The sequence below is a fragment of the Montipora capricornis genome, chromosome 6, assembly GCF_036669925.1.
Source record: "Montipora capricornis isolate CH-2021 chromosome 6, ASM3666992v2, whole genome shotgun sequence".
NCBI lineage: Eukaryota > Metazoa > Cnidaria > Anthozoa > Scleractinia > Acroporidae > Montipora > Montipora capricornis.
This window is the reverse complement of record NC_090888.1, coordinates 12,709,406-12,721,091: the sequence shown is the minus strand read 5'-3', so window position 1 is coordinate 12,721,091 and position 11,686 is coordinate 12,709,406. Positions and strand designations below refer to the sequence as shown.

Below are 11,686 nucleotides of genomic sequence, written 5' to 3'. Positions count from 1 at the left end.
TAAATGTTATTAGCTGTTCTTTATAATATTTGCTTGCAAGATTCAAACAGTTTCATAAGCTCATTTCACATAGACGAAATGAAAAACTTGCGAGTAATGTTGCATCAAAGTTGCAAATTAGCCAATCATAGCGCGTGTACTATCTGAGAGATATAATACTGTATAGCATTAAACAAAAACCTTCATTCGCTTCAATTGTAGCCAGTACGTATACCTCACTGGTTACTCTTGCCTAATGGAAAAAAACGAGAACGTGAACCAAACGGCACTTAAAGAAGTCTTAATTGATGATCTGTTGAAAAGTACTTCAAAGGAAATTATCCCCTGTATCAACGCAGTATACTCCTTTTAGTAATGTTCTTTCCTTTTATATCGTGGTCCATATGAGAGGTGCACCGATCTTGAAATGGTTCACAGATATTTGCAGATTTCTACGATTCCTGGTTAAATAATGGATGGCGACATATTGGGCAGTTCCGTCTGAAACAAAACAAAAACAGAAATTTGCATCATGCTATCTTGCTGAAGGAAGTCATTCCCCCCTCAAAAGAATTTCTGGAATTGAAAAGCTTAATTCACGTAAAATTTAAACGGGGAATTCTTACTCATTTTTTTCCGTCGTAGCGTGTCCCCATTCTCCCGTTAGCTTTTCTTCTCGCTTTGAGTGACTAAAGCGGGTGGGTCGACTGACTTAGAAGTCTACGTAGTGTGTTTAATATAGTGTACAACGACAGCAGAACCAGCAAATCTCGACGTCAAGGGCATAGTGAGGAGTATTGGCAATAGTGGATCTTATGGATGTGAACGTTACACCAGAAATGTTACATGGTGTGAAACCCAAGGAGGAGCCGCGTGGGGTCTTGGTGGATGGAAAATATTCTTATGAAGTAGCACTTGACGAATAGCATATATTTAACAATTATCTGGCGAAATCGCGCGGAATATTGCCTGATACTTAGTCGACGACGCCGTAGGCCGAGTTGGCTAAAATCAGGCGATATTCCGCAAGATTGGGCAGGATAATTGTTTTATTATTCAACACATTGATGACAAAGCACAATTTTCTACGTTAATTGGAAAAAAAGCTTTTTCTCCGCGACAAACAAAATTACTTATATCGCAGGATATCTGTTGAGTACGCACGACAAATATTGAGCGCGCTATGATCATGTCGCAATGTGCCTGAAGCCTACTCAAATATACTTACATGCCATTCTGTATCATGGCTATAGCACAGTCCTTGTGGACCTTGTGTGAGCATGGCAAGATTTGGCAACCGCTGAACGCATCCTAAAAAGGAAAGGAAAAGAGTTAAATTAATAAACCGCTACGGTTGTTCTACATCTCTTTTAATTCAAGGCTTATGCCAACATCTGACACTCAAGTCCTCCCAGGTTGGCAGGTTGGTTGTCATTCTAGTACTCCCGGGGTCCGTCAGTCGGGACGAGACGAAGAAATCACGGGCAAAATCGGGACAGGGAAAGTCCGCAAGATATGCGAGACGAGCCCCTGGAAGACTACTTTCAAAATAAGTTCTATTAGTTTACGACGTTACGTTAAAACAAACCTGGCCAGTCTTATATGTTCACCTTGAATGGACTGCAAATCAGCCCATCCAGAGGGAGTTCAACAACATCATTGTTCGCTCCACGCTCCTTCAGTACTGCCGAAAATTTTCTTACCTCTAAGCAAATACAACACTCGTCGTGTCCTGAATTCGGTCTGCATTTGTGATTTCCTTCAAGCCTTTTGTCCAAACAAACATTGCAAACATCGCAGTGAAAAGACTTGTCGCGGTGTATTCTAACGAAGAAAAAAACAGCAATCCGTTTATTTTAGGTTTAAGACACGTTGGTGTAGTGGTTTCCCTATCCCAGGATCGCTGACTCGACCAAGCTCAGTCGGTCATCGTGATGTTTCCTTTCGACAAGGAACTTTTCTCTACACAGTCTCTCTCCACCCAGGTGTATAAACGATAACCGGCGACGTACTGCTCGGGGTACCCCCGCGTTGGACTAACATCCCGTCCAGCGGGAGAGTAACGATACCCTCGGTTGACTCATGCTACTCGAGACCTTGGTAATCTCGGGTACAGCAACCTTTTTATTATCGGTGACAAAAAGCACAGAGTTATTATTGACCTCAAGATATTTTAGTTCGGGATCATGTGCATTAGGGTTGTGCATTAGGTAGGGTTTTTTTTTTTAAGTGCGTGCGCCTCAGAGCTTACTAATCGTACTCGTCGTCGTAGTTCTTCTCAAGGCTAAAAGTCTGTATAAACTTGGCCAATCACGACGGACAAAGACATTCAAACTCGAATCATGCTTAGCCATTCTAGAGCGCGGGAAACACCGCGGTTGGTATTGGTGTCGTCTCTGACGCGGGAAACATGTCAGCCCATCTTTTTGCGCAATACATTTTTACAATCAACTTAACACCACATTAGCACAGCATAGTACTATGGTTTTATTCAAAAAATAGAAATTACGCTGTCTTTGAGGTTTACAAAGTTTAAATGGGTAAGTAAAAGTTCATATACGTGAAGGGTTATACTGAAGAATCACAGATAGCGTATTTTAAAGGCTCCTATCAGATAATTATAATCATGCGGACCCATGCTTTGCAAAGTGATCAATTAACTTACCGGCAAATCCCACACTTGTCGCAGTGAAAAGGATTCTTTTCCGCCCCAGTAAAATGCTTGCACTTAAAGCAGAAGTATTCCGAGAATCTTGATCCACAAATGCTACAATGTTGACTTCTCTCGTTTATCTGATAACAAAGGAGAGAGAAAAAAAAAACAATTTAGTTCAGTTTGACGCCCATACCAGACACGTCTTTATAAGGCCTTCAAATTTATCACACGCTTTAAAGTCCAAATTACCGTGCTTTTGAGATTAGTGTCGTAATGTAATTTATAGGTTTGCTCGATCACAGTTATCTCGTATTTTTTGTTCTTAGTTATTTGGTTTTAAAAGATCTAATTTCAACATTATTTGCCAATGCCTGTCAAACTTAGCCCGATACGCATGCGCATTCAGTCACTACTTGCCTGTTCTTCATGCCCACAGCTTCCACACTTCACATGTGTCGCCTGGTTTGCCTTCAGGTCTTCAACGTCACACGCCCCCGAATCATTATGACAGCGGTGACATGGATAAAATACCCCACAGCATGGAAAACTCACACTACAGAGCCGCTGGTAATGACGGCACTGCCATTGGGAGCTTTCCTGAATCGGTGCCCGCTCTCCTTGATTCCATGCCTTTCTTTGATCCTCGTCGTGTCTTGTTCTTTCTCGTCCCACTATTTCGCTTGCTTCTCTTTCCCTCATTTGCCTTTCTTGTCGTTCTCTAGTCTCTCTCGCTTCTCTTTCTCTCTCTTCCCTTTCTCTTGCCTCTCTTTCTCGCAATTCCATTTCTCTCCTTTCTCTCTCCTCCCTTTCAATTCGTTCTCTTCTTTCCCTTTCTCTCACAGCTACCTCCCTCTGCGCCTTAATTCGCTCGTCACGTTCTTTCATGACCCTTTCCACAACTGAACACGCCTCAGCCACCTTCCGCCCCAAAGCTACAAGAGTGCCGTCCTCTGAAGAGCTTTGAACTGAAGACCTTGAACTGATCCTTCTAGCGGATGGCAAACCCTCTTGCGGTTCCCCGTTCCTAGATGTCAGCTCTCCAGACAAATTCAGATGTCCACGTTCTTGATTTGCCGTACCACTTTGCCCAAGCCTGACCGAGTCGTCTGTGCGTTGATCCTCGTTTCCACGCCTGATGACCGGTGCAGTTAAGCCGTTCGGTCGTACACTTTGTGACATCATACTTGATGTCAATTGAAAATGACCTTCTGAAATGGCAGCGGTGTGTTGTTCAACAGCATGCTCATTACTAGTAAATCGGTTGTATCCTACTTGACAGCTAACAATATCATGATTGGAAAAATGCGAATCAGTTAAGGGAGAGCTTGGCATCCAAGCCTGCGCGTTAGATGAATTGATTTGGTTCCCAGGCGCGCCAGGAAAAGTTCCGGAGTAATTTCCGTGAGTCAACGATTGGTGCTTATTTGCGTTCCAGGGATCAAGGCGATTGAAAAACCGCTGTTCTTTAAACGAAGTGTATGTCGCGTTTCTTTCAGATTGAGGATATGACAGCTGCCAATTACTTTTTAAACCCATATCTTGTGATGCTGCTAGGTTACGAATGTCTGGTTGCTGCAGTCCACTGAAGTATGCTCGCTGGTTGGCCCTCCAAGGTTCAGGGAAACTCCACCACGAAGCAGAATTGCCCTTGCTATTAAAAGCAGAATAAAGCCTGTCTTTCCGTGATCCTGTTACACCTGAAAAATTCCAATCACTTGGTTGCGAAGAATATGGTAGACTCACATCTATGGTATGTCGAGCCAAAAAATCACGTCGAATGCCTGTATCTTCTTGCTGGTACGCTAGACTGGTATGATTGAAGCCTCGATCAGCCACTTGGTCAAGTGGCGTCCTTGGGAACGTAGTCTTTGGTCTTGCGCCTTGTCTCAAAGATGTTGATTTGTTCACAGGGGCCGTAGCTTGAGAGTTTACGTTGTTTGAAAGCAAAGCACTGCCACCGATCGGTGATATGTTAACGTCGTGAGTTGTGAGGTTTGAACTACTTGAGAACCTCTCAGTCCTGCAGATTTCTTCGTCTCCTCTACTGTCGGTTCGCAAAGTGAGACTCGATTTTTGATTTTCCAAAGTAGCATCCTTCTCGGAATCGCTAGACACGCCTCGGGTCTCATTTTTTGTCTTGGTGTAGCCTTTGTTATTGCCATCCTCACTGGCACCATCTTCGGCGCCATTTTTATCCTCATCGTCATCATAATCATCATCATCATTAACATCTTTGACTCGATCATCATTATTATTATGTCTGCCATTAATATCCCTGAGGCAACAATTTCGTTTACCATTAATATCATTGTTACAATTTATTTTAAGATCGATGTCACATTCAGAGTCACCTCTGCTCTCATCAATATCGACGCAATCGCCATCGTTAGCACAAATTCTAACACAACATCTTCTACTATTGTTATTTTGATCGTAAACATCGAAACTGAAAATATTTGTATCTTCTGTAACGTTTTCGGCGCCAGGGTCGTTTCCATGTTCCTTACAATCCTTAGTTTGTCCTTCTTCCTTTCGGGTGACATGGCATGTGTGACCAATTAGTAAGTTGTGCCTTTCAATGTCACGTGGCTCTCTAAAACACGGATCGCAGCAAATGGATACCGGGAGAGTACGTTCATTTTTCTTGTCCGTTTGCGCTTTAGCACTGGGTGAATCGGAAAATAGAGGTAAGTTGGTCTGTCTTGAATCGCTATGTTCATCTTCACAGCCCATCTCGTTTTCTTGTGCGTCAAGATTAGGCCCTGGCAGACAATAGACTGAATAAATAAATTATCTCGGGCATAGGGAAAAAGAAATCATTGGTGAAGGAAAATAATTTGGGGTGCCACAAAAAGAAAAATGACAAGCCGGGGATCCTTTTAAACGGACGCTCTGGTAATAAAAATACAAAAATACAAATTAAGCCGGGGATCCTTTTAAACGGACGCTCTGGTAATAAAAATACAAAAATACAAATTAAGTAATATAACACAAATAGAGGATATTACATGGCCGCGCGGGGATACGAATTTTATCTTCGAGTGCTGAAAGGCTGAAAGTATCTCTCACGAGTGAGAGAAACTTTCAGCACAAGAAGATAAAATTCGTATCCCCAAGCGGCCATGTAATGTTCTGTTTATTATATAGATATTGATGAAATATCTAGATTTAAATCAACTTGTTTTATTCATTTTCGAAATGATGAAAAATTGTTCACCAACCGCTATAACACGCATGTTCTGTTTTATGAAACAAGATATGAAAGTTATGAAAAACAAATCACGATAATGTAAAATTTTGCAATAAAAATTTTAATGTAGTAGAGAAGAATTATATTAAAGCACAAACGTATAGTAGAATGAAGAGGAAGCTCGCGTTTATTTGCTGATAGTGTTCGTTACCATGACGACAGCTGTATACTCACATGTGAAAGATAAAAATAATACGTTCACTGCGAGCGGTGAAGATATGATTTTTTAGTAAAGGGAGAAATCCTGGTATTTCATCAGTATCTATATAATAAATAGCAGTTATAGACATTTTGAAGCAATGCATTTTATAGACATATTTGTTATTCACCGGCTGAGAGGTTTGTATAAGTAACAAGTGTGCCCGAGGTACTCTAGACCGAGGGCACAGTTTGTCCCTATACGGATCGACCTAAGGTCGATGAATGACGTTTTTATTTATTTCTAAATTCTATTTTTAGAGGGTAGGAGAAACTACTATAAAAACTGGGAAAGTCATAATTCTATTTTATACCTTGTCTCATCAACGTGTCAGCAAAAGTACGAAACTGAAAGCGGATTTTTTTACATTTTGTGAAGTTTCACTTTCAAAAGCCAACAAACTTGACGAAATGAATAAGAAACCATTTCAAAACGATTTTAAGTTAAGACAAATTGAAACCGTCGCTCATTAAATCGTGACTAATAACGTCCTTGGTTAGCGTGACCGTGGTCAAGAGAAATTCTGCCCGCTCCCGCAAACAATCAGATTCAATCTAGATTCTCAGGGTTCTGCCGCCTGAACGGCCTTCAAAGAAACAAATATAACAGCGGTTACTTTTGATAATGTATGTTGAAAGCATTGCTTCAAAATATTTGTAACTACTATTAAATTGTGTTATACTTCAAGTCTAATCAAGCTTTGATAGCCAAATAACAAGAGTTTAAATGATACAAATTATGTAGTTTATATTTTGAGTCCCAGTCGGCACATTAGGACAATAACAATGATTAAATTTGTTTGTTTAAAGATACACTCGAGGCCCTCGAAAGGCAGATGGAATTAGCTGGTAGTCGATTTTGGGAAGAAAACAGCTCCACACTTTGTAATCTGCGTTTATCACACAAAATGTGAGTTATACATTTTTGAGGCACTAAATGCAACTATAGCGATATTACATTATCTTTTGCTTTCCTGGGTCGATCGTTCTTCACCCTCACTCATTCCAGTAGCAACTGGAAACAATAACTAAGAGATCGTTGACGTCACCTATTGTCATTTATTGTAACAACGAGAGAGCCTCATTGGCTGTTGAAACAAAGGGTCTTTTGTTCCTGTGATTGGCACATTTGAATAACAAAAACAATGTTTGTAAACAGCTGTTTACGCAATGTCATGTACAATCTCCTCCCCAGAGTCCGCTCTCCTTTTGGTCAGCACAAAGTGATCCGTGGAAAAATGGTTAATAATCCACTGGATTACGCAAATCGTATAATTTTCTTAATTTCTTTTTATTCGATCTACAAAGGAAAATATTACATAATTGCAGCTTCTATGAACTACAATGAAATACGGACTACGGCGCTTAATTTCAGCAGGTCTCACATGATCGATCACTTACTTCTGTTACGATAACCAGCAGATTTAACAGTCCTCAAACTTCGGTACCACCGGTTAGCAGAAATGTAAAAACAGGTCAGTGAACAAACAGGCGTTTTGCGTTGGCAAAACGTCCCAGAAAAAGAGACCTTTTCTCGTGTTATCCGGTCTTAATAACGTTACTAATCTCCAAGGTATTAAGGTAACCAAAAGTCAATCAAGGAATCAGTTAACAGAATCAAATAATTTATTTTTTAACAAAACATTCTCAGCCCCGATGAGGGCGTCAGTCCTCATCCTATACGCAGTCTCTTAAAAAATTGCGCTTGTATACTGTCTCTTCACTCTTCTTCCGCAGGGCAAATCACAGTAACTTTAGTAACAGGACGGCTGTAGACGCCAGTCGACGTCTTGACTTTGACATTTCGTATTCAACCGTCCGGTCCTGGATAGACTTCCATGATTTTGCCTGTGCACCACTTGCCTCGAACAGCATTACTATCAGCGACTGTAAAGATGTCGTTGACTTTCACGTTTCGTCGTTCAATTTGCCACTGCTTCCTTGGTACTAGTGATGGAAGAACGTCTCGACTCCCAACGCTTCCAGAATGAATCAACGATTTTCTGGACAAACTCAACCTGTGGCACGGATTTTGTGTTTCCCTTGAATGGTCCTTGAATATCATTAGGGCATATGTACTTGCCATCATCAGGGTCGTTTGGAATCCATCCGATTGGCCGTTGGTTAGCAAGATTGGCTACCTCTAGAAACACTGTGTACAACTCGAATTGAGTTAGCACTTGACTGCCAATGGTCCTCTTTAAAGCGTTCTTGCAAGTCTTGCGGACGAGCGCCTCTGCACATCCATTTTGATGCGAGACAGCAGGTGTCGTGAATTTCCAGTGCATGTCTTTCTCTGCGCAAAAATCTTGAATCTCTTCTCGACTCAAACCTCGTACCATTTCACCTAGCTCCCTCTCCGCACCGGCGACAAACTGTGAACCGTTATCACCTATCATCACCGCAGGTTGACCGCGAATCGCAAAAAATCTACGGAGAACTTGTAAAAAGTCCCTGGTAGAACAGTCAACGGCCATCTCCACATGTACTGCCCTTGTGTTCAAGCATGTAAACACCACGCCGTAGTGCTTCGCTGTCTTGTTTCGTCCTACCTTGACGATGTAAGGCCCAAAGTAGTCACATGCCGTGTAGTAAAATGGTGGAGTGTATGGGGCTAATCGAAGTGTTGGTAAATTTTTGCCATTAACTGTGTTTCGGTCTTATGTGCCATTTCTTTACAGAACCCACATTTGAACTTGATTGACTCTCTCAACTTCTAATCTTCTAATCTTGGCGGTCGTAGCAGCCACTCCGCTGGGTCCCCGTTGATGCACGTGCCTTGTTATTAACATTGAGATCCAATGATCACTTGGAAGAAGGGCGGGGTGCCTTGTTTCATATGATACAACTGCTTGATCAACTCTTTCTCCAACTCTGACCACACCCTGTCCGTAAACAAAGGGACTCAAACTCCTGAATTCCCCTTTCTTAATTCAGCTGTACAAGGACTTCTGGCATTCCTTGATCCAGAAGCGTTCAGCTTTTTCTAATTCCTCTGGTACAAGTGGTCCTTCTTTTCCCTTTTGGGTGTGTCTTCTTAAGCGTACCTTATTGGCCAGCCTTTGAATGCGGGCCGTCACTCGAACCAAATTTTTCCAACTTGAAAAATGTTTCGGGTCGATGGCTTCATTAACCTTCTTTACTTCACAAACTGTCTTGTTTTGTCGAAGCTCCAAATGTTCCTCTGAAACAGGTTTTGCTACCTCTTCTGGCCAAAGCTCTTCTGGCTTTTGCAAAAACTGTGGTCCATTGCTCCATCTCCCTTTCAGATCTCCTACATAAATTTCTATAGAAATATCATCCTCGACATTTTCTTCACCCAGGATGTGTTTCCATTCACTAGGGTCAGAGTGACTTTGAATTTCTCCAACTCGCGCAGACATGAATGGCTTGAAATTGCATGACGGATTCTGTATCCAGGCAAGGGTTATTGTGCTGTCTGTGAAAAACTTGACGGCTTGGAATTTCATTCGTGATTCTTCTTAAATAGTCTTAGCTAATCTAGACGCCAAAACTGCTGCTTGTAGTTTCAATCGTGGTATGCTTAGCTGCTTCAAAGGTGCTACCCGTGACTTCGCTGCAATTAGCCTGACTTGATACTGGTCATCCTTAATCCTCTGCCGGCTGTAAGCGCAAGCTCCAAAGGCGTACTGGGATGCGTCGGAAAATACGCACAGCATGGAAGGCTCTTTTGCATCAGCGCGAGTTAAACTGCGGGGAAACTCGACCCTACTTAACTCTTTCATTTCTCTGAATAAATCTTTCCACTTTTCACGAACAGCTGGCGGGGCCTAGCTCTTCGTCCCAATCAACTCCAGCTTGCCATAGCTCTTGTAATCCGATCTTTGCCCTGATAAGGAAAGCAGCTGCGAGACCAAGGGGATCATAAAATCGAGCGACTTGAGTGAGCAAAACCCTCTTTGTTAGCTTCCCTTCCTACGGAAGTTGTCCACCTCCAATTACGTTATCTATCGCATCACAGTCGACGTTGAACGTGAGTGTGTCGGCTTGGTTATTCCATGCCATTCCAAGGACCTTCTCAGCAACATTTCCTCTAAACACCGCCATTTTTGCTGGCTTCTCACTCTGCATATGGTCTTCAAGTGATTTGTTTGAAATCCAACCTTTAACCTTGAAGACACATGTCTTCAGAATAAATATCAAGATCCTTGGCCAGTTGTTTCGCTTCTGTGACAGTGTTGACGGAGTCACAAATGTCATCCATATATGTGTTCTTCTGGAGACCTTCTGCTGCTTCTGGATGATAGCCGGACTTGTTTTCTTTAGCGGTTTTCTTTAGAGCTGTTTGTGCCATAGCTGGAACAGGCTTATCGCCAAATGTCAGAACCGTTTTGACGTCAACATCAGGTTCTCGATGGGTTTCTAAATTTCGCCATAAGAATCGGTGGACATGCTGATCTTGAACTGGAATGAGCATTCGATGATACATCGGTTGGTAGACAAAGGAGGTCAGGAAGCTTGGACGTTTGAACTGCGGTAATATCATCGCCAATTTTGGGGATTCCAATGGCCTTTACCGAATACTTCCGAGTGTCGTCCAAAACATTCACTGGGACTCGATACTCCTTCGTTGTCATTGTTTTCATTGTTTCCTCTTCACCTCCAACTTTAGTTATGGTTACTGATGTATTCTTCCCCTTCAGCACTAACACTTGAGCTGTGTCGTTGCGAATCAAACTGACTTGTGCTCCGGTATCGTTTTGGCCACAGATTTGCGGAAATTACAGGCTGAAGTTCTCCTTGACTCTCTGTAAATGCTGCCATTCCCGCTCTGATCGCATCACTCTTATGCAAAAGCGGATGATGGAAGTGTTGGCACTGTTCTCCTCTCTCTGTCTTAGCACAATGTTGCTTACGGCTGCAATTTTTCAATCTGTGTTCTCTACCGGCTCTCTTTAAACACCCGAAACATACGTGATTCTCTTAAGCACTTTTGATTCTTTTATCTACGCCCATTGCGGGAAACTGAGGACATTGATCTGCCAGTGAGCGGATGTATGACATAACCAACATTTATGTCATGTTGAATTACCTCTATCGCTGCCTTCGGTTTGCACGTGATGCACTGAACGACTGTTAGTTGCACCAGTTCTGAGTGGAGCTGTTGCGCGCATACGCGATTTCATCTCCACAGTCATCCATTCCATTAGACCTTGAAGAGTGGCAATCTTTCCCCCTCGTTCTAGATCTCTAGACCAAACCTTGCGGTCGTCCGCACACATATTTTGTTCAATAATAGACAGCATGTGACTCTTGTTCATGTCACCGGGAACACCTATTTCCTTTAACGTGGTTATAACCCCTTTTGACTAAATGCACCAAATCACAAAACCTTGCATCTCCGCCATTTTGCAGTTAACTATAATTAGTTATCGTGTCAAAAAGGAATGTAGGATCTCCATATACAGAGTCTAAATAATCCCATGCAGCCTTGTAATCTGTTCCAATTCCTTTTATCAAATCAAGAGGCTTTTCTTGGGGACATGATCGCAGAAAGGTGATTGCGTCTCGATTTGAGTATTTTTCTTCAATTGCGTGTTTAAAATCTGCTTTAAAAATAACATACCCTCTGACATTTCCGG

At 42.1% G+C, this 11,686-nt stretch overlaps 2 protein-coding genes across 6 annotated transcripts in view; both read right to left on the bottom strand.

Annotated features, from left to right (window-relative positions):
• LOC138051554 (uncharacterized protein DDB_G0288805-like) overlaps positions 1 to 11,686 on the bottom strand; it is a 23,869-nt gene continuing 12,183 nt past the window's right edge. For all 5 annotated transcript variants that reach the window (XM_068897781.1, XM_068897783.1, XM_068897782.1 and 2 more), the window contains 5 exons: positions 3,053 to 5,397; positions 2,645 to 2,772; positions 1,683 to 1,803; positions 1,208 to 1,290; positions 1 to 480 (listed from right to left, as the gene is read on the bottom strand). In XM_068897781.1, the coding sequence (XP_068753882.1) occupies positions 432 to 480; positions 1,208 to 1,290; positions 1,683 to 1,803; positions 2,645 to 2,772; positions 3,053 to 5,368 (2,697 nt within the window). In that variant the 5' untranslated portion in view covers positions 5,369 to 5,397 and the 3' untranslated portion in view covers positions 1 to 431. The remainder of the gene's footprint in view (positions 481 to 1,207; positions 1,291 to 1,682; positions 1,804 to 2,644; positions 2,773 to 3,052; positions 5,398 to 11,686) is intronic.
• Positions 8,006 to 8,560, bottom strand: LOC138053241 (uncharacterized). Its single transcript, XM_068899898.1, has one exon. It carries the CDS (start codon positions 8,558 to 8,560, stop codon positions 8,006 to 8,008), a length of 555 nt encoding a protein of 184 aa, XP_068755999.1.